Source organism: Crocuta crocuta, unplaced genomic scaffold (genome assembly GCF_008692635.1).
Source record: "Crocuta crocuta isolate KB4526 unplaced genomic scaffold, BGI_CrCroc_1.0 scaffold7, whole genome shotgun sequence".
Taxonomy (NCBI): domain Eukaryota; kingdom Metazoa; phylum Chordata; class Mammalia; order Carnivora; family Hyaenidae; genus Crocuta; species Crocuta crocuta.
In genome coordinates this window covers 7,516,791-7,544,744 of record NW_027531904.1, presented here as the reverse complement: position 1 = coordinate 7,544,744, position 27,954 = coordinate 7,516,791, and the positions used below count along the sequence as shown (strand labels likewise).

The window sequence follows — 27,954 nt, the reverse complement described above, 5'->3', positions numbered from 1 at the left end:
TGATCTTCGCTCAGGTCTTGATCTTAGGGTTGTAAGCTCAAGCCCCACATTGTAGGCATGGAGCCTACTTTTAAAAAAAAAGTTAGAGTTCAGTAAGTACGTCAACACTGATGCACAACCAGTCTCCAGGACTCTTTCCGTCTTGTAAAATTAAAATTCCGTACTCATTAAGAACTCCCCGTTCTCCCCTCACCCCATTCCCTGGCAACCACCCTTCTCTGTCTCTATGAATTTGACTTTTATTGATTTGTTTGTTTGTTTATATATTTTCTGTCTCATTGATTTATGCCCTAAACTGTATTTCCTTGCTTGGTTGCTTTGTGTTTAGTTTGCTATTTTTGTCTGGTNGCGGGATCATGACCTAAGCGAAAGTCGGACGCTTAACCGACTAAGCCACCCAGGCGCCCCTTTTGTCTGGTTTCTTAAAGTGGAACCTTGGGTTATCAATTTAAGATCTCTTCTAATATATGTATTTAAAGCTATAAATTTCCTTCCAAGCAGTGCTTTAGCTACAATCCATAATTTTGATATATTGTGTTTTTGTTTACACTCCATTCTCACGATATTTTATCATTTCCTTCTGACCCATGGGTTATTTAGAAAAATGTTTAATTTCCAAACATCGGTGGATTTTCCAAATTTCTTTCAGTGCTGATTTCTAATTTAATTCCATTGTGGTTGGAGAGCATAGTTTGTGTGATTATGGTCTTTTAAAAATTGAGGCTCTTTTTTATTTACCGAGGACTGGATCTCTGGAGAATGTTTCATGTGTATTTGAAAAGAATGTGGATTCTGCTGTGTTGGGTGGAGTGTTCTATAGATGTTTAGTTGGTTGATGGTATTCAATTTTTTTATATCATTGATGATTATCTGTGTTCTGTCACCTATTGAGAAAGGGATATTGAAGTCTCAGACTTTTAATCTTGGAATAAATCCTTCATGGGTATGCAGTATGTATTATTGTTGGATCTGATTTGCTAAAATGCTGCACATAATTTTTATATCAATATCCACAATCTGTTCAGTAGTTTTCTTTAAAAAAAAAACAATTTTTGGGGAGTAGGGTGCCTGGGTGGCTCATTTGATCGAGCATCCTGACTTCTCAGGTCATGATCTCGTGGTTGCTAAGTTTGAGCCCCACATCAGGCTTACTCACTACTCTCCACACCAGCCTGCTTTGGATCCTCTGTCCCCCTATCTCTGGCCTTCCCCATGCCCTCACTGTCTCTCATTCAAAATAATTAAACATTTAAAAAATGTAAAAAAGCTAGTTGTTTTTAAGTTTATTTATTTTGAGATAGAGAGTATGCACACATGGGGGAGGCACTGAGAGAGGGAGAAAGAGAATCCTAAGCACACTCTGCGCTCTCAGTGTGGGGCCCAATGTGGAACTCAGGCTCATGAACTGTGAAATCATGACAGCCAAGATCAAGAGTTGGTCTCTGAACCAACTAAGCCACCCAGGCATCCTTGTTTAGTAGTTTTCTCATAATGTCTTTGGTCTGGCTTGGTAATGCTGGCCTCATAGAATGAATTGGAGAGTACTCCCTCTTCTGTGATTTTCTGAAGAGTAGGCATAGAATTGTTCATGATTTTTTCATTAAGTACTTGGTAGAATTCACTAGTGAATGCCATTTAAGCCTGGAGTTTTTCTTTTTGGGATTTTTTTAAACCATAAATTCAAGTTCTTTAGTAGATGTTGATCCATTCAAGTTATTTTTCTTCAGTGAGTGTTGGTAACTTGTGTCTTTCAAGGAATTGGAAATATATTGGCATAAAGGTATTCATAATCCTTGCTTATTATCCCTATAATGTTTGTATATTAATACAAATGAATATTCATCTCATTCCTTCCTGATACTAGTAATCCATATCCCCCCACCCTTTTCCTGATTAGTCTGGCTAATTGATCTTCTTGAAGAACCAGCTTTTGGTTTGATTGATTTTGCTTGTTTTACTGTCTTCTGTTTCATTTATTTATCCTCTTATTTTTAGTATTTACTTTTTATGAGTTACTTTGGGTTTCATTTGCTTTTCCTAGTATTTTAAGGTAGAAGCTTAATTTAGGAAATTCACAAATATTTGTAAATTAAACAGTTTCTAAATAACCCATGGGTCAAAGGAGAATCACGAGAGAAATTACGAAATATTTTGAACTTTGTAAACAAAAATACAAGCATATAATTTGAGACATTTCTGTTTTATTTGTACTCCTATAAAATTCTTCTGTATAGTATTTTTCAGTGCATCCCACAGATTTTGATGTATTTCCATATTTATCCAGTTCAAAATACTTTCAGTTTTGTTTTTGAGTTCTTCTTTTACCATGGGTTATTTAGAAGCCTGTTATTTGATTTTGAAATACTGGAGGGAGTTTTCAGATACCTTTCTGTTATTGATTTCTGTTTTCATAACCTTGTGATTGGAGAATACACTTGGCATAATTCAAATCCTTTTCTCTTTATTAAGACTTTTTTTGTGGTCCTGAATATGGTCTATCTTGGTAAACTTTCTATGTATACCTAAAAGGAATGTGTATCTGCTGTTGTTGGGCAGAATGTTCTGTAAATATCCATTAGGTCAAATTGGTTGGAAGTGCTGTTCAAATTTTCTCTATTCTGATTGATTTTCTACCTTCCTGCTGTATCAATTATTAATAGAAGGATTTTAAATATTTTTAACTTACAACTTTGGATTTGTCTGTTTCTCCTTGTGGTTCTGTCAGCATTTGCTTTCTGTATTTTGGAGCTAAGTTATTAGTTGCATAGGTGTTTAGGATTATGTCCTCATAGTGAACTCACCTCTTTATCATTATGAAATGACCTTCGTATCACTCTTTAGGATTATGTCCTCATAGTGAATTCACCTCTTTATCATTATAAAATGACCCTTGTATCCCTCATAATATTATTTGCTATAGAGTCTGCTTTGTGTGATATTAATGTAGCCACTCCATCCATCCATCCATCCATTCATCCATTCTTCCCTCCGTCTTGTCTTTATTTTCAATTTTCTTTTGATTACTATTAGTATGATGTGCTTTCCTGTCTTTTTACTTTTATCAATATTTGTGTCTATATTTAGAGTGCATTTTTTTGTGGGCAACGTATAATTGGGCTTTTTTCCCCCCTAATTCAATGTATAGTATTTAGATCATTTACATTTTATGTGATTATTAATATGGTTGTGTTTAAGAATCTCATCTTAATTTTTTTATTTCTCCCATTTGTTTATTGTACCCCATTCCTCTTTTTTCATCTTATGTTGGATTAGTTGTGTGTTGTTGTTGTTTTTATTAAGTTTCCATTTTATTCCTTTGTTAGCTTGTTAGACATACCTTCTTTGTTTGCTTTAAGGTTTATCATGTGTTTTTTTTTAACTTATCTCAGTCTATCTTCAACTTATGTTATATGACTTCTGTTTTATATCTTAACTTCCACGTATGAGTGAAGTCGAATGATATTTGTCTTTCTCTGACTGATTTCACTTAGCATAATACACTCTAGTTCCATCCATGTTGTTGCAAATGGCAAGATTTTATTCTTTTTGATTACTGAGTAAGTACTCTGTTGTATATATACACCACATCCTCTTTATCCATTCATCCATTGATGGACATTTGGGCTTTTTCCATACTTTGGCTATTGTCGATAGTGCTGCTGTAAACATTGGGGTGCATGTGCCCCTTCAAAACAGCACACCTGTGTCCTTTGGGTAAATACCTACTAATGCAATTGCTGTGTCAAAAGATAGTTCTATTTTTAATTTTTTGAGAAACTGATATTTTTGCCTGGAGGACTTTTTAAAAACATTTTTTGTGATGTAGACCTGCTCACGATGAAGACATATTTTTTTTAATTTTTTAATTTATTTCTGAGAGAGAGAGAGAGAGACAGTGTAAGCAGGGGAGGGTCAGAGAGAGAGGAAGACATAGAATCCGAAGCAGGCTCCAGGCTCTGAGCTGTCAGCACGGAGCCCGATGGACTCAAACCCACAAACCGTGAGATCGTGACCTGAGCCGAAGTCGGATGCTAACCGACTGAGCCACCCAGGTGCCCATGATGAAGAAGTATTTTCTTAGGGGCACCTGGGGGACTCAGTTGGTTAAGTATTCAACTCTTGGTTTTAGTTTAGTTCATGATCTCATGGTTTCAATTGGTGGAGCCTGCTTGGGATTTTCTCTCTCTCTCTCTCTCTCTCTCTCTCTCTCTCTCTCTCTCTCTCTCTCTCTCTCTCTCCCTCTCTCCCTCCTCCCTTCCTCCTTTCCCCCACTCGTGCTGTCTCTGTCTCTCTCAAAATAATTGAAAAACATTTTTGAGAAAGAAGTATTTTTTTATTTTTTTGTATGTTTGAAATGCTTTAATTTTGCCTTCATTTTTGAAAGAAATTCTCAGGTATAGAATATTAGGTTGATAGTTTTCCTTTTAGTATACTTTCAAGATGTTGCTTCATTGATTTCTGGCATGTGTTATTTTCAAAGAAAAGTCTGCTGTAATCTTTGTTCCTCTTTACATAATGTCTTTTTTTAATCTGGCTGCTTTTACAGTTTTCTTTTGCTCATTGGTTTTAAGGAGTTTGATGATTATGTTGAATTTTGTTGTATTTTTCTTCAAGTTTCTTTTGCTTGGGGTTTGCTCCGGTTCTTGGATATACAGGTTTATCATTTTAATCAAATTTGGGAACATTTTGGCCATTATTCAGTTTTTTTCCTGTCTCTCCCTTCCTCCTGACAAATCCCATTACATGTATGCTAGGTTGCTTGATGTTATTCCTCTTCTGCAATTTTTCTAGAAGAATTGGCATTGAATTGTTACGATTTTTCATTAAATGCTTGGTAGAATTCACCAGTGAATGCCATTTGAGACTGAAGTTTTTCCTTGTTGGAAGGCTTTTAAACCACATATTCAGTTTCTTTAACAGACATCGATCTGATCATGTTATGTTTCATCTTCAGTGAGCTTTGATAGCTTGTGTCTTTCAGTAATGAGAAGATATTGTATATTGGTATAAAAGTATGTTTGTAAAGATATGTTTTCTGTGTCAGGTTTTTTATTTTTTAACAGTTGTATTTATTTAAGTAATCTCTACACCCAACATGGGGCTCGAACTCATGACCCCAAGATGAAGAGTTGCTTGCTTTTCTAACTGAGCCAGCCAAGTGTCTTGTGTGTCAGATTTTTAAAAGACATAACAGATTTTTCTTAAAGTTACCTTACTGTTATTAATATTATGCCTATTTAGACTATTCCAGAGTTTTGTTATTATCACTTAAGGTCATCACTGGGACTGTCTGTGACTTTACTGGGCCATGATAACAGCATATATTCTGAACATGCCCAATTTTTCCAGTACCATCAGTTTTACTTCTAGCTGCTGTCAGGATATTTGCCTCTAATACCCCAGCTTCTAATCGCTTCCTCTTTTGTGAGTTAGAAAGCAGGAGAATTGTGGTTATGGATTGATGAGTCTCTTAGTTTGAGGTCTTAAGGGGAATTGAAGACTTAGGCCAGCTGTAATTTTGCAGCTCCGAGACACATTTTTGCTTACATGGTCACTTCTATCTTTGCTTGAAATGGCTAGAAGTGTGACTTCTCTGAAAATACACTGTGTTGAGCTTTCAGATATCTTTTTTTCTTTTAATTTTTTTATTTTCAAGAGACAGCGTGTGAGCAGGGGAGAGGCAGAGAGAGGGAGACACAGAATCCGAAGCAGGCTCCAGGCTCTGAGCTGTCAACACAGAGCCCGACGCGGGGCCTGAACCCACAAACTGTGAGATCATGACCTGAGCCGAAGTCGGACACTTAAGCAACTGAGCCACCCAGGCGCCCCGTCAAATATCCCTTGGAAGAATAGGAAATACAATGTGTATTTGACAACTATAACAGATAAAGGCACAGTACATAACTTCTAGATAGATTATGGCTGTTAAACTCATCAGCTTTTATTCTACTGAATTTTCTGTCTTATGTTTTTCTTAAATTTGTGTTATGTGTTACTTGTAGTGTATTTTATTTATATATTTATCTAAGTTTATTTCTTTTTGAGAGAAAGATAGTGCACACATCCGTGCCCACAAGTGGCACCATGAATCGACTCAGCCACCCAGGCGCCCCCAAGTCTCTTTTTTTTGATGAAAATCTTTCCATTTTCAGAGGGGCACTGATGTAGCATTGTCAGAACAGATATGGGGTATCTAATAAAGTATTCTTTAAAAGAAGAATGAAAGACAAGAATTACAATTTCCTAGGTCCCTGCAAGATCACTATTCCACCCATAACCACCCTTCGCTTTAAAAATTCAGACTTGTAACCCTCCCTTTCACCATAGTCATCGTTGTGAAATTTATGTAATAACCGAAATCAGCCCCATCGTTCTCCTTGAGAAGAAAGAGGTTAAAAGTCGCTCACTGTGTATAACTGGTCTGTCCCTTAAAAGGCGCCTACTCGCAGGCAGCTGAGTCCGTCTGTGGGCCAAAACCTAGACAGAAGCACACTATCTGAGCAAAATTTTGAAAAATGTCATATTCTCCCTTCTTTTCTCCCCTCTTTTTCCTACCAAAACTCTTTACTCAAAAGAGTAAGTGAGCCTCCTTAGCTCCTGCTGGCTTTACCACTACAGCTGGGTGCTCGTGAGTGTATGTTGTCACCGAAAGGGCAAAAAAGAAAAAGAAAATGTTCGTATTTTCTTCCTGTGAGGATGATGTTAATTGTATCCATAGAGCACGTCATATTTCATTGGGGTGCCAGAGTATAAATCACATTTGAGTTTCCTCAATTGACCCCCAAATGCCTTTTTCAAAATAATCTCTACACCCAATGTGGGGCTCGAACTCGTGACCCCAAGATCATGAGTCACATGCTCTACTGACTAAGCCAGCCAGGCACCCCACAAAATGTCTTTAATCGTTGGGATTTTTTCTTATAAACATTTTGTTGTTTTGAACAAAGATCCAGTCAAAGTGCATTGGTTGCATTTGGTTATGTCTCCTTAGTCCTTTTTAATCTAGAATAGTCTCCCACCTTTATTTTCATGACTGAATTTTTGAAGACGAGACCAGTTGTCCTGTATCATGTCCACATGCACATATAGCTTTTTTAAATAACAAAAATGAGTCAGTCATCCTCTCTGCTTTTACCCATTATCCAGTCTTAGCCTAACACAATTAGCTCATATTATTTCCCTCACATGAAATACCTTTTTGGTATTGTATCTGCTTATTCCAGTCCTAGAATTTTACGATTTGTCAAGTAGTAGAAATTTAGTAAAACGGAAAAGACTGGCCTTCAAGTCCTAACTATGTAACTGACAAGCCGTATGACTCTGGCAAAGTCATTTCTTCCTGTGAGACTGAGTTTCCTCAACTGTAAAAGGAGTGGAGTCCCATGCCATCAAATAGCCCACGGTTATCAAGGGATAAGTGTCGTAGGGAAGGACGTCCTGGAGAGGTCAGGAGCACTGGTGTGTTTCTCTCAGCTGGCATGTATCACGGATGAAGTCGAATTTAAGGGGAATTGTTGTGAAGCCTAAATGAAATAACATCTCTTGAAAGTCCTGAACATAAGTTATCCTGTAAGGGTAGCGTGTTTAGCAAACAAAAAGAGAGAAAGGTCATCGGGTGGTAGGAGGGCTGTTCGGGGATGCTGATGGGGTACTCGTGATAGTATTTTAAAGAATGTTCCAGAACTTAGCTACCCTAATAGTACGACTTGAAGTTTTTTAAATTGATACTACTCTCGGTTGCTTTTTTAAGCAGGGATAATTATGGATCTGAGTTCCTCTCTTTTGTTTTTCCAGCTGTATTATCAAGTCCTAAATTTTGGAATGATAGTCTCCTCGGCACTAATGATCTGGAAGGGGTTAATGGTCATAACTGGAAGTGAAAGTCCAATCGTAGTGGTGCTCAGGTAACAATTTCCTTTCACGACATAGAATTGCATGACATTACTTGAGAGAAGAATGGAATAATTGAATAACTGTTGTATTATTGTTCTAGAAACTACGCTTTCCCAGAAGAGGGCCTGAAAGAAAATTAGTTACTATTTTTCAACTGTGAAAAATGCTTAGCCTTGTCAGGCCCTTACCATTCAGACCCCAAAGGGCTCAGGATTTTTCTATAAAATGATTACTATGGGAGTAATCTTTTTGGCACATTTCTTAAGAAAGTGTTTCAATGTACTGTATCTTCCTGAAACTCTTCTGTCTCTGGTACACTCTTCATTTTGATACATCAAGACTGATATTTAGCTGTTAACTAATTATGTATCATCTCCACGAATTAAAGAGTTTTTCTGCAGCACATCGTCCGTGTCATACAGAAGCATCGCTGATTATTTCCATGTTTCCTGCTGACCTTTAAATATCACTTCTAAATAGACTGCAGGAATTTTGAAGATCTCCATGCTGTCTCTTAAAGTGACAGTGCTGATGTTTTGTTTTTTTTTCCCACCGTTCCTTCTCCTCTTCCTTTGTACTCATACTCCAGTGCTTTAAAAACCTCATTTAGTAACTGACTCTTTCTGGGAGAATTACCACTTGGTTGTTGAATTGAATCATTATAGTTATGTCTTATTTGGGCTTTAATTATGTAAGCTATTCCAGGTCCTTTCTAGACATGATGGTGTATTAATGTAAAATGAATCACTAATGTTGTGTAGAGTCTAGATAATAGACCATTGCTATTAACAAGATCAGTTTGATTCCTTCATTGTCATATTAGGATCTGCGAATTTCAGGGTCCCCCGGGAGGCTCAGTCGGTGGAGCGTCCGACTTCGGCTCAGGTCATGATCTCACTGTTCGTGGGTTCAGGCCCCGCGTCGGGCTGTGCTGACAGCCCAGAGCCTGGAGCCTACTTTGGATTCTATATCTCCTCTCTCTCTCTGCCCCTCTTCCACTCGTGCTTGTGCTTGCTAGCTCTCTCTCTCTCTCTCTCTCAAAAATAAATAAATAAAAGCACATACGAGTTTCAGTAACATGTGGTTCTAGCACCAGGGCCCTGGGCCTCCAGTGTCTCGCTCTCACCTTCCTTGCTCTTATGCACACCTTTGTTCTGTGTTTCTGAACAGTCACCTGGAACTATAATTTTGAGATCCAAAGACATGTATGGATTTTATTAGCTGGGAAAGCATTTAATGTACTAGTCTGGGAGTATAGAGACTTGGCCCCAAGTCCCCAGACAGTTTGAAATTCTATGGAGAGCTTCAGTTTCAGACACTGACCGGAGAAGCCATGCTAATTGGCACCATGGGGAAAAAGTGTAGAGAATGAGCCGGGGGGGCCTCTGTTAGAGATTCTTCTGGGATTATTTCCTATTGCGTTCCCTTCAGTGGAGATGCTAAAGGACAGTCTAATGACCCTTAACCTGGGGATGGTGGAGTGAGCAACGGCTTCGACTGAGGACCTGCTCCACACAGCGGTGGCCCTGAAGCCAGTTCACTTCTGCTGCAGCTAGCAAATCTGAAATATCAGTTAGGGCTTAAACGTGGCATTTTGCAGCTAGGTTTATTTGTACACTAAGCTTTTCTGATATGTGAAATAAAGAAAGGAAAGTAAGAGAGACCAGGTCATATTGGGAGAGAATTTGGTCAAGACGAGAAGGAGCAGCCATTAGAGAGAGGTTAGGGTTGTGATTGGGTGGCCGAGTGAAAGCAGGTCATCATCCAGGTTGCATGTGACTTCGAGGAGTAGAATTTTTACCTAGAACCAGATATGCCTCAAAAGACTCAGGTTAACTGAGAATCCGCTTCTAGGACTTTTGTGAAGTCATTGGACATAAAGACAAGCAACTTTTCTTTTGTAATGATTTTTTATTTATTTTTTAAATTCCAGTAGAATTACCACACAGTCTTCTACCAGTTTCAGGTGAAGACAAGTACTTTCATTAGCAGAGTTTCAGGGAACCTCCAAAACTGTTGTTTCCCTTTTATAGAGCTGAAGGCAGTTTAAAAATAGTTAAGTGGTTTATGTATAACTTTTTTATAAAGTTTATGATGTATTTAATTTAAAAGTATAGTTGAATCAAGCAGCGGTAAGAAGTTTACCAAAAATGTATTTAACGTTTAAAAAGTTTCTCCCCGTTTATTTCTTTAATGGTCCTCTCACTACCCGCTGGTTTTAACCGCCATCTGGATCTGAATTTTTCAATCTTGTTATTTCTCATCCAGCTTTCTCCCTGAAATGTAGGCTTTTGTTTTCACCCCACCCTGGACATCTCCATCTGAGTGTTGACCGGGCCCTTGAAACTCCATGTAATAAAAGTAAAATTCATCTCCTTTTCCCACACACCTGTTCTTCTTCCTTCTGTGTCTGTGACTGTCACCGCCATCTGCTCCATTGCCATTGTTTAAAACCCAGGAGTCATCCCTGATCAGCCTTTTCTGTCCTGTCTGATTGGCCATCAAATGTGTTACTTTCCCTCTCTCTTCTGCTCTTTTATAATTGTCTCCCCTGTGCTGTTCTGTTTCAGGCCCTCAGCATTTCCTGCCGGGACTGTTGTAGTGACCTTTAAAAATCCGCTTTTATAATCAGAAAAAGTTAATATATTTTCATTATATGAAGCATTGAAAACACAAAGAATCTAGATGAAATGCAGTCGCCCATAGTTTGGGATATAACAGCTATTACCATTTTAGTCTCCTTTTTCATGTGTATTACTTCCTACATAATTGAAGTAATTCTGTGCATCCTTTTTTTTTTTTAATTTTTTATGTCTTTATTTTATTTTGAGAGACAGAGACAGAGAGCAAGCGGGGGAGGGGCAGAGAGAGAGGGAGACACAGAATCTGAAGCAGCTCCAGGCTCTGGGCTGTCAGCACAGAGCCTGATGCGGGGCTTGAACCCACGGACTATGAGATCTTGACCTGAGCCGAAGTCAGACACTTAACTGACTGAGCCACCCATGTGCCCCATGTGCATCCTTTTCTTTATTTGTCCCCTTATGATTCTCCTTTGTCCATTAATAACACTTTTAATGATTGCCAAGTATTTGATTCTAAGTACTAGTTTGGACAGCTGGTCTCCCAATCTACCTTCTGGTCTTTTCTAGTTTACTCATTATTTCAATAAATATTTAAATGTCCTTTACACTATAGCTTCTGAAGTGATGTTTCTTAAATGTAGATATGATTATGACACTCCCTAAAATTCTACAGTGGTTCCGAGGCAGTGTAGCACAGTGAGAGTGGATTCTGTTGGACTCCCTGTTCAAATCTCCCCTTTATAATTTTTTTGGTTGATGACTTTATATCTTTCTTAGCTTCAGTCTCCTTATCTATAAAACTAGGGTAATGATAATATCTACGTTAGGTGCACCTGCATGGCTCAGTCAGTTGAGTGTCTGACTTTGACTCAGGTCGTGATCTCACGGTCCATGAGTTCGAGCCCCACGTCAGGCTCTGTGCTAATGGCTGAGCCTGGAGTCTGCTTCACATTCTGTGTCTCCCTCTCTCTGAGCCCCTCCTCCACTCATGCTCACACTCTCTCAAAAATAAATAAATGTTAAGAAATTTTTAATAAAAAATATCTACAGCATAGAGCTGTTCTAAAGATTGTTTATAAAAAACTTAGAATAGCACTTTGTATACAGTAAATGCTCAATAAAACGAACCATTGAACCATAGCAACTCAGCTTTTTTTCTGTTTTATTTATATAATTTTTAAGCACGGTTTTATTTGATCCAAGGATGTCACTGATTTTAAAAAGCAATCGGTAAAACCTTGAAAACTACATGTCTAGAATACTCTCTCTAATGTTTTCACCAAATATCTGTCCTATCTTCTGCTTGAACATCTGAAAAAGGGAACACTCATTGTCCCCTCAGGAACCTTAACAAAAGTTTTGAGAATAAACATGTACCGGAAAATCCATGGACGTAGTGGTTCCCAGATTTTACTGTATGTTGGAATCACCTGGGGTCCTTACTGAATGCTGATGCCTGCCTCCCATGCCCAGGGATTCTGATTTATATGGCCAGAGATACGACCTAGAGTGTGGGAGTGTTTTAAAAGTGCCCCAGGTGATTCTACTGTGCAGCAAAGTTTGGGAACCACTGCTCTAGTCTCCTATGAGGTCCCAGAGTCTCCATAGAGAAGTGTTTGGGGGGGGCGCCTGGGTGGCTTAGTCAGTTAAGCGTCCGACTTTCGCTTAGGTCATGATCTCGCAGTTCGTGGGTTCGAGCCCCGCGTCGGGCTCTGTGCTGACTGCCAGCTCAGAGCCTGGAGCCTGTTTCACAGTCTGTGTCTCCCTCTCTCTCTGACCCTCCCCTGCTCATGCTGTCTCTCTCTCTCTCTCTCTCTCTCTCCTAGAAATAAATAAAACATTAAAAAAAAAAAGTGGACTTCGTCATTATTCTCATATTAGATTTTAATCCTTATCTATTTTCCTCTTACTAAATCTATTGTTACTGAGAACTGGAGCTTGAGTTTCAGAAAATAATACTGATGGGCTACTTCTTCATAGCAAGACAAGGCTCATTAATTAGTACAAATATCTTAGGACCTTTGAAGAACTTGAACTTGGTATCGGGTAGAACAGAGGAGAAGTGATGAGACACTCTAGAAGTTTGTCTTCACTAGTTACCATAGAATTGAATCCTTTACTTGTTTCTGAAATTCTTAGACAAAAATCTCTGCTCTTGTACTTGGTTTTCTTTCTTGTTTCTCTTTTTCAAATAAGTTGAGAACAGAAGTATTATCTTTGTAGCTGACTGTTCTTTGACTTGATGAGCTGCTTTTCCTTCTAAGCGGGTTGAAACTATAAGGTCATCTTGGTCTCTATCTTTATAAATGGCAGAAGATGATCCAGTTCTCATTTGAATATATTTTGAATATGTTTAGCGTTTTCAGATGAGGTGAGAATAAGGGCAGTGATGATAAAGTTCATTCTTTTATATTCCATTTGTCACTTGAAATTTTAAAAGGTTAAGGAATTAGTAGCATTGCCCTTTTCAAGATTTAAGCTCCTTTGAATAGTAATGCTTGAAATGGATCTAGTTAGTAAAGGCTAATAACTAAAGAAAGCTTTGTATAACTCGTTGGTCCATGGGAACCATATTTTGAGAACAGTATACCTTGATGTTGATATATTTATTAAGGCATTGGTTATACTCTGAGGGTGATACTTTTGATTGTTTTCTTGAGTATCCAATTTGGAAAGTAATTTTAATCTCACATGTTCTTTCTCCTGTTCTTCTTTCCTCCTAGTGGCAGCATGGAGCCTGCGTTTCATAGAGGAGATCTTCTCTTTTTAACAAATCGAGTTGAAGATCCCATCCGAGTGGGAGAAATTGTTGTTTTTAGGATAGAAGGAAGAGAGATTCCTATAGTTCACCGAGTCTTGAAGATTCATGAAAAGTAGGTGTACACTATATCTTCTCTGGTTTAAAATACTTTCATGTTTTAGGGGCGCCTGGGTGGCTTAGTCGGTTAAGCGTCCGACTTTCGCTTGGGTCATGATCTCGTGGTTCGTGGGTTCGAGCCCCATGTCGGGCTCTGTGCTGACTGCCAGCTCAGAGCCTGGAGCCTGTTTCAGTCTGTGAGTCCCTCTCTCTCTGGCCCTCCCCTGCTCACGCTGTCTCTCTCTCTCTCTCTCCTAGAAATAAATAAAACATTAAAAAAAATTGTTTAAAAATAAAATATTTTCGTGTTTTAGTGTTTGAGTATTTAATTTTGATAGCCTGAAGGTTAAGAAGCGTGGGTAATACCTCGAAGTCCTTCTTCCAGTCCATTTTTATGAATGTCTGAAGGTTTGGTGAACATTTGGAAAACTAAATAGTTATTTATTAATTCATTTATTTCTCTGAAGGTTTTCTGGAAGTTTTTCTTGGTTGCCTTTTACTTCTCAATCAGATCCATAGCCCTGTGTATCATCCCCCAAAACACATGACATAAAGGATAATCCCAAATAGAATTTTCTTTTTAAAAAAAAAAATAGGTGTTTTTTTTTTTTTTTTATGAGAGAGACACACAGAGCATGAGTGGGGGAGGGGCAGAGAGGGGGGAGACAGAATCCAAAGCAGACTCCAGGCTCCAGGCTATCAGCACAGAGCCCAACATGGGGCTTGAACTTACGAGGAGCAAGATCATGACCTGAGCTGAAGTTGGACGCTTAACTGACTGAGCTACCCAGGCGCCCCCTAAAGTAGAATTTTCTAATGTAATTGATGAGGTAGCCCTCCTTAATCTTTTGAAAAAAATCTTTAAGGCGATCTAACAGATATGTCAAATAAGAATGAATTTGTCAACTTTTTCAAATTCCAAAGAAACTTTCTGAAATCTAATTACTTTAAACACAGACTCTTGCATTTCAGAATTAGAAAGAGGGGGCACCCTAAGTCGTTAAGCATCCGACTTTGGCTCAGGTCATGATCTCACGGTTTGTGAGTTCGAGCCCTGTGTCTGTGCTGACAGCTCAGACCTGGGAGCCTGCTTCGGATTCTGTGTCTCTCTCTCTGCCCCTCCTCCACTTGCTCTCTATCTCTCTCTCATAAATAAACAGACATTAAAATAATTTTTAAAAAAGGATTTAGAATTAGAAAGGATGTATGTAAAACCTTTAGAATCACCTGGAGGTGGAGGTAGGGCATAACAGTGAGCAAAATAATTTCACCTCTCTCGGTATGTTTATTTATCCGTAATATTAAGAGGTTTTGGAAGATGGCTCATAAGATCTGTGAGTTCCGAGCCCATGCTTCCCTGTCCAGCTCCACATTCCTCACCACCCTTCCCTTCCAAGTCTATAGTCTCTCTCACTTAGGAAGTCATTCAGGAGAGAAGGAAAGGAAGAAATGAAGGAAAAAGTAGGTGTCCTAGAGGTCACACAGAGGGGAAGTAGGACAGTAAGCAGCCGATACAGACTCTTGGGAGTGAGGGAGCCCTAAATAAATATTATCTTATTCTTACCCCACCCTCTAATTTATTTTCTCCACTTAAAGAAGAAGGAACTGCCAACTGTTGCGTTTTGAAAGTCCCCATAAACATTCTCGTTTCAGGGGTGCCTGGGTGGCTCGGTTGGTTGGGCGGCTGACTTCGGCTCAGGTCACGATCTCTCGGTTCATGAGTTTGAGCTGCACATCGGGCTCTGTGCTGACAGCTCAGCGCCTGGAGCCTGCTTCAGATTCCGTGTCTTCCCTCTTACTCTGCTCCTCCCCTGCTCATACTCTGTTTCTCTCTCAAAAATAAACATTTAAAAAAATTTTTTTTAAATTCTAGTTTAATACTCTTTTTTCACTGATGAACTAAAGATCTGACTGGTCTTTTTTTTTTTTTTTCAAACTTCAGTGTATATTTTGAAAGATTATAATTTTAAAACAGATTATGCTATTGACTAGGAAGAAATGACTTAACTTTTTTAGAAATTTAGTTTGGGGGTGCCTAGGTGGCTCTGTCGGTTAAGTGTCGACTTTGGCTCAGGTCATGATCTCAACAGTTCATGGGTTTCAGCCCCACATCAGGCTCCATGCTGATAGTGCAGAACCTGCTTGGGATTCTCTGTCTCCCTCTCTCTCTGCTTCTCCCCCTCTTGCACACTTTCTCTCTCTCAAAACAAAATTTTAAAATCAAAAAAATAAATTTAGTTTGAAGTTGTGAAAGTTTATTCAGTACAGGTAGTGTTTTCCAGAGTCTCAGAGTGGAATTGTGGGTTTGTTCTTAGTGTTGCCTTGTGTAGGCAAAGCAGAACCAACTTTTCCCTGAATTTAGCAGAGAAAATCAAACAAAAATCGGCCCCTGTTTTGGGTAGAGCAGAAGTTGTCCGTTTTCATATGCGATCCCTCGAAGTTGAGTGAGCTGCTTATTGTAAACAGTTCATCTTGTTTTAGGGCAGGCTCATTGACAGATATGTCAGTTACAGAGTCCTTAACATTTTAAGATAATTTTAACAGGATTCTGAATATTTTAAGGTTGGTGATTCATTTTAGGTTCTGGAGATGCCTTCAACTTGAAGTCCTGTGTGGTTTTTTTTGTTGTTGTTCTTTGGGGTTTTTGGTGTGTTTTAACTTTTTTAACATTTATTTACCTCTGAGAGACAGAGAGACCGAGCGCAAGTCAGGGAGGGGCAGAGAGATTGAGACACAGGATCTGAAGCAGGCTCCAGGCTCTGAGCTATCAGCCCAGAGCCCACTGTGGGGCTCGAACACACAAACCATGAGATCGTGACCTGAGCTGAGGTCCGATGCTTAACCTCCTGAGCCACCCAGGCGCCCCAAAGTCCTGTTTAGGCAACAGATCCAGTTAATATTCTGAAGCTTCCAATTTCCTTTTTTCTTTTGGGGAGACTAAAATACTGATTGTGATAATCATTTAACTTTTTTTCTTAAATGTTTATTTTTGAGAGAGAGAGAGTGACAGAGAGAGGGAGATACAGAATCCAAAGCAGGCTGTACGCTCTGAGCTGTCAGCACAGATCTGGATGTGGGGCTCAAACTCCTGAACCGGAAGATCATGACCTGAGCCGAAGTCAGACGCTCAACCAACTGAGCCACCTGGGCACCCCAATAATCATTTGATTTAATAGTGCTAATATTGTTATTAAATGTGGGACCAAATGACAACCAGAATGGATTGTTTGAAGTAAATGTGCCCTGAACCTTTTCAGGCTGATTTTTGTACGTGTACACATTTCTTCCATGTGAACAGTATTTTAAGAAGTATAATCCTGAGCTCTGAGAAGAATAGAGGTGGGAATTGTTGAGCTGACCGCTCTCTTTTATCTCATTCCTCCTTCTCCACCTGCTCCTTGTGTACTGTGCCTTTGGAAATGTGTAAATATCATATGAAGCTCTTGTTTTTTCAGATATTGACCCTCCCTATTGTGAACATTCTGATTACATGTATACCCATGATGCTGTATCCATTTAGGAAACACAGCAAGCAAAATCACATGTAACCCTAGCACCCAGAGAATTAAATTAAAATTGGGGTAATCCTCTCTTTGTGTTATAAACATATATTTTCTCCCTCCATACACCACTGGGATCTACTCTACTATTTTTTGTAACATGATTATCTCAAGAATATATGGTAGAATATACTGGTATTACCATGTATGCAGAGAATCCCTAAATTAGAAGATCAGCTGGCCAAGTACTGCTTAATATGTTGCTCTTGGGTCTATAAATTTGAAAATGTTCTTTGTGCCCACCATAGTCCTCCCTGACCTCGGGGTGACAGCAGCCATGCGTGCTGAGCTGTCTGGGCAGGGGAGCACACGTAATCCGGGGCTCACCTTTAGTGCACTGCTGAGTTCAGGCAAAAACTCTTCTAAGAAACGCTAAGAAACTTCTAGTATTTGTAATAGAAGGTAGTTTGGAAGAGTAAAGAGTACACTGAGAAATGGTGGTCAGTGGTGTTCTTTAAAAAGACTCAGCCTCCTGCACTGACTGTGTTTTAATTAAGTGAAACAAGGGGAATTCTCCCTGCTCACTCCTGCAGGACAGCTATGAGATGCGTGTGCAGGCGTGGTTACGCTTGCTGAGGCTAACGGTCAAGCAGCTCGCCTTTGAATCCTCCTCTCTCCCCTTACTCCTCTCTTGGTTTCCATTTTCTTCCAGGTAAGGGCTAGCACATAATGAGGTTTGTGTTTCCATGTAAAGAGGCGACATCGCTTTTAATTATCAGTCCACTTAATTCTCTTGGACAGTTCCTCATTAGCCTGTTAGTCTCTCTTAATGCTTATGCTTTCCCCACGTATAAATTCCTACTTTATCTTATTTTATAGCCTATTCTAATATGCGTTTAGTGAGTTCAGCCTATTACATAAGGTATTATAATTTGATGATCTTTAATACTGGCCTGTGGTCAAGTGTTCAGAAGGAGCAGTTTTGCGGTTGGGATGAGTTAGTCCTTAGCTTTGCTTTTTCTGCAGAGAAAAAGAGAAAAACCAGAGATGGTTTTGCACCCGTTTGGCTTTTTGGGTCTTACTTTTTCTTATCTAGAAAGTGATGTGATTAATTCCTCCCTCCTGGCATCCCAGTATTCTGCTGGTTGAATTCAGCTGCAAAGCACACCGAGCTCTTTGGAGAGAGAGCATGCTAAATACTCGGTCCCCGTGCTGGTGAGGGAGAAGCCCTGCCCAAATGTGTCCTCAGTCACTGTGGGGGCCCCAAGCCATGAGGTGCTGGAGTAGATCTGAACGGCAGGTGGGTCAGGAGCTGGCCGCCACCACTCCCGTCAGGTCGGAGGGGACCTCTGCTTTTCAAGTCCCCTCTAGCGGTCTCTCCTGACAGCGCCCCAGAGCGGGGAGCTCGGGTCTCTGTGTGTTCTGTTGGTAAATCGAGTCTGTGGGAAGAGCCCAGTTCTCCTGTAGCGTCCCTTTCCTTTCCTGGGGAGCTTTCCCGTTTCCCCCGGTCTCCTTTCCTCAGACTTGACTTCCCTCTTCTCCCTTTGGGGCTTGCTGCTGTTTTCCAGGTTGAGTAGACTCTTGCTTCCTGCGCTGCTGACTTTGACTCTTGTGGCAGCCCCTCTGGGCACCTGCCTTCTTTCACTCTCCATATTGTTTCAGACATTCTTTCACTCACTGACTTGTCAGCTACACGTTATTTTTTTTCTCTGTATATATTTGCATTTTTTCTAACCAGAGTCTCATTTTTAGTGTGTCTGTTTGCACTTAACTGGTTTTGGTGTTTGTAACACCTTACAATTTAGGTTCATCTGCACGTTTAGTGTCTAATAAGCCAGTTTCTGGCTTAGAATCTAAGTGGCTATCAGTCAGTAGGAGTCTGAGGCTAATCTTCTTCTTTCTATATAGAAGTTAACACAAACTCACTTGAATTCATTTTAAGATAGTCTTTATCGAACTGTAAAATGTGCTTTGCTTTCAATTAAACTTTAAAATTACTGGAAACCTCCTCTTCTTTAGTGGAATTAAACTAATAATTCCCTGAACAAGCAAAATGCTTTTCCTATAAATCCTAACATATAAAAGTAATGCATGTTTATTGGAGAAAAAAATTAGAAGAGAAAGCTAAGCTAAAGAAAGCCATAGATAGCCACTGTTTATAGGTTGGTATATCACTTCAGATCTCTTTTTATATCTTTTTTTCTTTCATTTTATTTTTTAAATGTGGAGCATTTCAGGGGCGCCTGGCTGGCTCAGTTGGTGCAGGCTGTGACCGGCGATCTCAGGGCCATGAATTCAAGCCCCATGTTGAGTGTGAAGCCTACTTAAAAATAAAATTAAAATTCATTAATTATGGACAATGTCTGACGTGCACAGAAATACACAGAACTGTATGATGAACTCCTCTGTACCCATCAGCCAGTCCTAGGAATTACTCCTCTGTGGTCACTTCCTCCCCACTTACACCACTGCCTCTTCCCCCTCTCCTGCCTGCGTTACTTGAATCACATCCTAATTTCATGTCATGTCATATGTAAATATTTTAGCAAATATCTATAAAGCATAAGCAGTGAGCTTTTAAACACCATAACTGCCGTCAGCACGGTTATACCCCAGAGGGGAGCGACCATACCTTTGCCTCATCATGTTTCTAGTCTTTGTTCAAACTCTCAGTTGTGTCATAACCTTTTTTTTTTTAGCAGTTTGTTTGACTGTTGATTCAAATAAGGTCCCTGGTTGCAGCTGGCTTTATATGATAGGGCTGTAGTCTCTTACACTTAACATGGAAATTCTTTCTCCAGCTTCCTTTGTCCGTCACAGTTTGTGGAAGAAAATAGGTTATTCTGTAGTTTCCCCCAGCAGTGATTGCTGATTACATCCTGTGAGGTAATTTAATGTGTTCCTTTGCTCTTTGTATTTACAGAAAATTGGTGGCTTGTGTTTATTTTAATGAGACTATACTGTCCATGCTATTCTGTAATCTTTTCTTTGCATAGTAAAATGTATATGATCTTCCAGTGTCATTAACCGTCCTATAAAGTCATTCTCAGGGCTTGCGTATTTCAGCTCCTGAATGTTAGACTTTCAGCCTGTTTCCAGTTTTTCCCTTTCATAAACACAGCTGTGAACAACTTTCAGCTACATGGTTCATTATTTTGATATTAGGAATGATGGTAAAATACCACAGTTCCGCTGGAGTTTTGGTTCACAAAAGCAAATTTGGTGCTTGCAAATGGCATGAAGGTATTTGATAACTTGGGTCTCCTGTACTCTTTTAAGGCAAAATGGACATATCAAGTTTTTGACCAAAGGAGATAATAATGCGGTTGATGACCGAGGCCTCTATAAACAAGGACAACACTGGCTGGAGAAGAAAGATGTCGTGGGGAGAGCAAGGGGGTGAGTATAGGAGGGGTGTGGATTGAGCTTGAAACGTGGCCGTCTGTCCAGTTGTCTGATCACACACAATTGAATATAGTGTTTTGATGCCAGTTCTACCAAATCACCTTGTGTCCTTTGAAAAAGTGTTCTTAGAATACATCTAAAACTTGAGGTACGCTGCTCCAGAGGGGAGGAAATGGGATCCAAGGAAAGAATATTAGTGACGAGATGATGATTGGAGTGACAGTTTTAAAAATTCATATTTTATATAATTCGTTCAAGAAATGTTATTGGGCACCTTCCATGTACCCTAATGTCTACCCTGGACTAGTCTCGGGGGGTCCAGGGCAGTGTTGGTCATGCTTCTCGAAACATATTTAAGGAGTTACTTAAATCAGCAACTTAAAGTATCCATCCAAATTAATTTTACCGTGTTTATTTCATACTGTTTTATTCCTAGTCTTAAAACCACTGAGGTCAACTGAAATTATAAAGTTTTATGAAGCCTGTTTATTTCAGATTTTATCAGGAGAACAGATCAGTGGAGGACAGGAATTGTAAGTTGTTGATATGAGGACATACGGAATTGTTACTACCCTCATGTTATTAATAGTATTAACAATAACTCACATTTAAAAAGGCTTACTATGTGCCAGAGACTCATTCTAAATTCTTTACAAGTATTACCTCATTTTAACCTCAGAACAATCTTAATATTTCCATTCTACAGATGAGGAAACGTAGACGAGTTAGGTTGCTTATCCGAGGCCACACTGACGACGCTGTAGGCGCCTGGCTGACTCCAGATCCCACCCTCTTAACCATCCCACCGAAAGTACTGGCGTAATGCTTCTCAAGTGGAGGGCTGCTGGGCCTCACTGTTTAGATGCCACACGGGGCTCTCACCCCTGTCAGACATCCCTTCCTTCTGTAGACACTGGATTCCGAGCGATTCCACTAGCGACCAGGTCACCACGCTGAGGAGTTCTCTTCCCACAGAGAACGCCATGTGAGAGAGCTGCCTCAGCTCTAGCGGGAGAAGTGTTGGTTTGGGGCCAGAGAGGTGGGAGCAGTATGAGCACTGGTGTGACTGTGTGTGTGCACGTCTCCCATTCAAGGGAACTTCCTTTCCTGTGTTGGAGCTAAACATACCTTTTTTTTAAAAGATTTTACTTATTTTTAAGTGATCTCTACACCCAGGGCACCTGGGTGGCTCAGCCAGTTAGGCGGCTGACTTGGCTTAGGTCATGATCTCACGGTTTGTGGGTTCGAGCCCCATGTCGAGATGTGCTGACAGCTCAGAGCCTGGAGCCTGCTTTGGACTCTGTGTCTCCCTCTTTCTCTCTGCCCCTCCGTCACTTACGCTCTGTCTCTCTCTCTCAAAAGTAAACAAACATTTTTAAAAATGCTTCAGGTAATCTCTACACCCAACATGGGGCTTGAATTTACAACCCTGAGATCAAGAGTCACATGCTACACCGACTGAACCAATCGGGTGCCCCAAAACATACTTAAAGTAACTTGTCTTTCTGAAGAATTTTTAAAAAAATCTTTAAGTATATACAGTGTTATTTGTAAAATCCCAACATTGAAGGGTGCCTGGCTGGGTCAGAGATTACTTAAAAGAGATTAAAGAGATTACTTAAAAATAAAATATTTTTATTTTATTTATTTTTTAAGTAGACTCCATGCTCAGCGTGAGCCCAGCATGAGGCTTGAACTTGTGACACTGAAATCAAGAGCTGGATGCTCACCCCACTGAGCCACCCAGGCACCCCGGGTGTAGAGATTACTTAAAATAAAATAAATAAAAATAAAATCTTAAATAAAATGCCAACATTGAAAATACAGACCTTTTTGTAGCTTTTAATGAAAAGAAGAGCCTGGTAATCTCTGAATTAAATAACTTTCCATCAAGGACAGACATCTGGGACACACATAAGAGGAGCCCAGAACCTTAGCTGCACAGATTTACTTGGCATTGATTATACTCACTTAACCTTGACACCATGGGGCAGAGCACTCCCTTTTGTGGAAATTATGTTTATAAAACACTAAACTGATAATTCAAAGTCAGACTGTACCCGAACCTTGAGAATAACTTTTTTTGCAGGTCAATCTGTGACAGTGACTGTGGTACAAATGTGTGTATACAATAAAAACAAAAAAAAAAATTTTTTTTTTCAAATAGTTGCACACTAAAAAGTTTTACTCTGAGGCCTAAGGCCCTAAATAAAAACATATTAAAACACTTTTATTGAGATAGAATTCACATATATTAGAAAATAAAATTCACCAGTTAACAGTGCACACAGTTCAACGGGTTTTATTATAGCCACATGGTGACACAGCCGTCACCACTATCTAATCTCAGAACGTGTCCACGCTCCCGAAAGAAAACTCCAGACTCATCTGCAGTCAGTCCCCCTTCCCTTTCTGTGCACCCCCTGGCACCACTAATCCATGTTGTGTCTCTGTGCATTGCCTGTTCTGGGCGTTTTATGTAAACAGGATCTTACAGTATGTGGTCCTCATTTACGTCTGGCTTCTTTCAGCTAGCAGAATGTCTTCAAGGCTTGCTCACGCTACAACATGTAATAAAGACAACTGTAGAAAATGAAACTAATATTGAACCAACCAAGTATTTAATAGTAGTGATTCCTTCTAAATTCAGGAAGTTGAAAAACACAAGAGGACCTGTTCGGCAAAGGAAAGTAGAGAGCCCTGGGAGAGAAAGAGGAGAGACTGGCCGAAGAGGAGCGGTGGGGACAGACTGACCGTGAAGAGAGACCTAGAGAGGAGGGGCGGAGTGATGTAGCGCTCTGATCACTAAAACCAGTTTTAAGGATGAGGCTTTTCAAATGGACTTTCTCCTGAACTTGAAACATCCTTCTGATGTAGAAACAAGGGTCCTTTTTAAGTCGGCTCCCAGATAGAGGCCCCTTTTGACAGCTGGAAAAATTATTTTCTCCCAAATATCAGCAGATCGTTCTTCCCTCCCCAGCACCTCCGATCCCAAGAACTCCCAGGGGCACCTGTGTGTCCATCCTCTGCCTCGTAGTTGTTAACCTGGCACCGGCCACTCTTGGAGTTAGCTTTGTGGGTGGCATTTGTCTCACTTCTTTTAAGCCTTCTTCTGCTTCTGCTAAAGCAGAGTTTCTCTGAACAGCATAGGGAAAACGTGCAACTGGTTGGAACTTAAGACGACTGATAACGGCAGCGCTGCGTGCTTGATTCGCACCCTTTGGTGCCTTGTACAGTGAGACAGAGAATTAAATCTTTTGTTTGACTTTGGGCTGCCTGATATATTATTTGCTTCCATTGCTTCTAAAGCCCAAGTTGCTTCCACTTCACTCATGGTGGGGCAAGGAAACACCAGCCTTAGGGGGAAAAACGTGTCCAGGGATGACCCGTAAACAGGCTGTATGTTCTTCGAGCCTGGATAAGGTGTGGAGGGAACAGCGAAAGTCCGTCTGTGAGAACGGCTGCCGATTGATCATCAGACCAGGATAAGCAGCCTGATCCTGTTCTAGTAGAAATCACAGGTGCTGTTATCACTTTTAGTCTGCATTTTACTGTGAGGCATCTGTCTTTACATCCTTTATTTTTTTAAGTTTATTTATTTTGAGAGAGACAGAGACATTGTGAGTGGAGGAGGGGCAGAACGAGAGGGGCAGAGAGGGAGAACGAGAATCCCAAGCAGGTTTCATGCTGCCATCATAGAGCCTGATGTGGGGCTTGAGCTCGCGAAACCACGAGATCATGACCTGAGCCAAAACCAAGTCAGATGCTCAACCGACTGAGGCACCCAGGCGCCCCTGTCTTTACATTCTTAAATTAGATGATTTACCCCACTGAAAGCTCTTGCTTTTATGAAATGTTGTGACTGAGACAAAGTAATAACAGTTACCACATTAAAAAGAAAAAATATGTATTAAATAGAAAACCTGTATCTATCCTCCTGGAGCTTAGCTATGCCATCCTGTAGGAACTGTGAATTTTCGGCTCTTAGAGGTCCCAGGGGTTGAAACCAAAGCATGGGCACTAGGAGGGGATATTATCTGCCACCACATGCCAGGTCCACCACTAGCTAGAGCTGAGTCTCTGCTACCCCCGTGTGCAGAAGCATTATCTGGGCCCCACCTCCCACAGATGCTCCGACTCTGTAAATCTGGGGGAGATCCGCTATTTTCTAATAGGCTACCCAAGTGGTTCTGACGAAGGAGGCCTAGGTTTTAGGACACATCAACTTATGGAATGAGAGTTTGGGAATGGGGAAAGAGAGAGAATGAGAGAGAGAGAGAGGGAGGGGTGGGTCCGGTAATGCTGCCAGAAGGGGGAGAGGCAGGCCGGGGTGGGGACAGGAGACAGGGAGTAAGAGTTCTTTAAAGGAAGTGAAGTGCGCCAAAGACAAAATTTCTGTTTTTCAAGCTTGCCTTAAGGCTTTGATATGAGGTGTTATGTGGGAGGTAATTCCTCGTTGTGCACCTTTGGCATGGTGCAAACTCCTGAATAGAAATATCTGGGCTATTTTAAAGTATGCAGAGTTCAGTCTCCGCCTCCGCCCAGCCTCCCTTCTCTAGGACAAGCTCTAGGTCAGTATCATGGAGCCCACTCTGGAGTCCAGCAGTAAAAGAGGAGGAGAAAGAAGAAAGTCACTCATTTGCTAATTGCCATCTCCTTCCACATGGATGGCACCCTGCTAACAACCTTCTCTTTCTCCCCTGAATTCTTAGGAGGTTGAGGAGTATTTTGAGGGGAGAAGTGAAGTCCTGGAGCACATGAGATCTTCCAAGGGAAAGGGAAGAAAAGAGTCCTGGACATTCAAACCTTCAGTCAGGCCGTATTTACTAGATGCCTGCGACTGTGTGCAAGCTGTTTGGCCTTGAGGACACGCTGGGGAGCAAGACCAGCATCGTTTTGGCCCTTACAGAGCGTAGAGTAGGAGAGACAAACACTATACAGCTAGTTGTGCTACTAATGATGTCATAAAAAATGTTGGGGGCACCTGGGTGGCTCAGTCTTGGACTCTTGTTTGCAAGTCAAGTCATGATCTCGTGGTTCGTGGGTTTGAGCCCCATGTCGGGCTCTGTGCTGACAGTGCAGAGCCTGCTTGAGATTCTCTTTCACTCTGCCCTATCCCCAAATGAGTAAATAAAATTTTTTTAAAACGTGCTAAAGACTTCAGAGAAAATATAGGAGGTCTATGAGATTATTTAACAGTGTTTTTACCTAGTTGAGGGGATAAACTTTAGGGGCAAGGGGCAAGAAAGACTAGTGAAAAAAACCAGAGGGACAGCAGCCAAGAGGTAGGTAGAGGAATGGATTTGTGGTGTGTTAGGGAAACCGAGGAGGAAGGGATTTCAAGGGAAGTTTGTGGTCCTCAAAATCCAGTTCTGTAGAGATGCGAAGGAAGCCGGGAGGTGAGACTGGTCTGCTGCATGTGGTGATTTGAACTGTGCTGGAAAACGTTTCAGGATTCAGAGAGCCAGAGCCAGAGCCAGATTACACGTGGTTAACAAATGAGAGGGTGGTGAAATCTTAAGTACCGAAGGGGAGCTCTTTCGCTCTCTTTTTGGACACTTGACATGAAGTACCTTGTAGTGACCTGGCTGTGTGTGCCTTGTCTGCCCAGCTCGTAACCACTCTCTGCAGGTGATGACCGCAAACCCAGCCCCAAGTGCTGAATCTGCACGTGGCATGAGCGTCACCATCTTGTGGCCCAAGACGATAGATCTGGTGTTGGCTCTTGGCCCCAGAAGCCATGGAGCTCAGGCACGCGTGTCTGTTTCCTCATCTATAAAATGGTGACATTCCTAACTTCCTTGTCACATGAATGGTTGAAAGGATCTTCTAGGACAGTCTGTATGAATGGACTTTGTGAACTGGAAGTTAGTTTTCTGTGGAAGATACTGAGACTATTTGGTAAATGAGAATGGCTACTTAGGAAGTTCTGTGATGATCAGTTTTTTTGTTTGTTTATTTGTTTAGATTTGTTCCTTATATCGGGATTGTGACGATCCTCATGAATGACTACCCTAAATTTAAGGTAAGAGCCTGTACTATATGTTTCATTAAAAATGTGATCTTTTAGGGCTCCTGAGTGGCTCAGTCGGTTGAGCGTCTGACTCCTGATCTCGGCCTAGCTAATGATCCCCAAGTAGTGGGATTGAGCCCTGTGTTGGGCTCTGTGCTGAGCATAGAGCCTACTTGAGATTCTGTCTCTCTTTCCCTCTGTTCCTCTCCCAGCTCACATTCTCTTTCTCGCTCTCAAGTTTAAAAAATATATATATATATACACGTATATGATCTTTTGCTTAATTTTGGAAAACTATTAAATGGATTACAGGGTACTTGGATAATTTAGTAATTTATCATGGCCACAAAGACCCACTTATTCATCAACTCCGAGGACGTGTAAACTTGTAAAAGCTTCTCTGACTTGTGATGTTCTGTGTTTATTTTCCAGTACGCAGTACTCTTTTTGCTGGGTTTATTTGTGCTGGTCCATCGTGAGTAAGAAGTCTGCCTTGCTGTTCCTGGAAGATGCCCTACTTTTCGTTACTGAATGTTTGGAGTAGATACTGGTCTGTGATTGGTGGAGTGGAGAACGCTCATGTCGGCGCTTCTTGGTAGCAATGGTTTGCATTAGCTTCTGTTTCCACGCCAGGGTATGTGTGGGCGGGTGCATGGGCACCATGGCGCGCACTCGAGGGGACTCGCAATCACAGGATTTCATATGTTGTCATTGTCAACTTTCACATTTTTGTACATCAGTGAATTTTTTATATTAAAAGGTTGAGCCAAAGCCCCCAGTGTTTGTATTTTGAAGCCAAGCTTCACTTCTAAAGTGCCTACAGAGTTCTGTAAATGCAAATGCAGCTCTGCACGAGTCTGAACCCGTCATTCCTCCCTATGAAGTGGGAATGGCATATACCGAGGTGGTCGTGAGTCTTAACTTTTCAAATTTTAAATAAAAGACTTTGCCTATCGAATCCCTTATCCCTGACTTGTGTTTGTCGGGAAGGCTTCGCCTTCCTCTGCTTGTTCCTAGCACCCCTTGGGGAGATACAGACTTTAATGTGAAGAAGGTTGTCCTGATCCTAACAACTTTTGGGTTGTTTGTTTGTGTGTGTTTTGTTTTTGCTTTTGTGGAGCAGGGGTGCCCGTTGACATTCATAGGAAATCTCTTAGCCATAAAATTGATTACTCACTAGGGTGTGACTCAGATGTGCAGAGACGCAGTGTGTGTTGCTGGAAGGTTCAGAAACTCCTGGCTGTGCTGTAGAGGCTCCGACCCTTTTCTACACTGAGACCCTCTCAGCCCTTTCTACACGGTGGCAGTGCCTTTCAGCATCTGGAGGGAGCCGGGGGAGAGGGGCTGGAGGCCAAGCACGCCTCTTGCTTTCTAAAAACTCCTTTGCCTGAACCTGTTCTCTTAAGTGCCTGGCTTCACTTTCCTCTGATGCAGACTTCAGGAAGGCAAGGTTCAAAGTGGTGAATGCCAGGCCCTGTTGTGTTTTTCTTCCAACATGGAGGCGGTTAGGGAAATGGCCAGCATAGGGTAAGCCAGCATGTTTTTAAGTACAAAGTACTCTTGATTCTTTTTGTTCTCTTCTTGTATTAATGTGAAACCTGAAAGTAAGCACATTTTCTGTGTGGGGCTAAATGAGCAGGTTCCAGTGTTTGCTCAGCTGAGGTGGATCAGCTGAAGTAGGAATCCATCCACACTTTAACGCTA

At 40.9% G+C, this 27,954-nt stretch overlaps 1 protein-coding gene across 1 annotated transcript in view; it reads left to right on the top strand.

The window, feature by feature from the left end:
* Positions 1–27,208, top strand: part of SEC11A (SEC11 homolog A, signal peptidase complex subunit) — a 39,834-nt gene extending 12,626 nt beyond the window's left edge. Inside the window, exons 2-6 of the mRNA XM_077774366.1 lie at positions 7,795–7,904; positions 13,199–13,348; positions 20,112–20,231; positions 26,205–26,262; positions 26,683–27,208. Of these exons, the coding sequence (XP_077630492.1) occupies positions 7,795–7,904; positions 13,199–13,348; positions 20,112–20,231; positions 26,205–26,262; positions 26,683–26,733 (489 nt within the window). The 3' untranslated portion in view covers positions 26,734–27,208. The remainder of the gene's footprint in view (positions 1–7,794; positions 7,905–13,198; positions 13,349–20,111; positions 20,232–26,204; positions 26,263–26,682) is intronic.
* Positions 27,209–27,954: the final 746 nt, after the last annotated feature.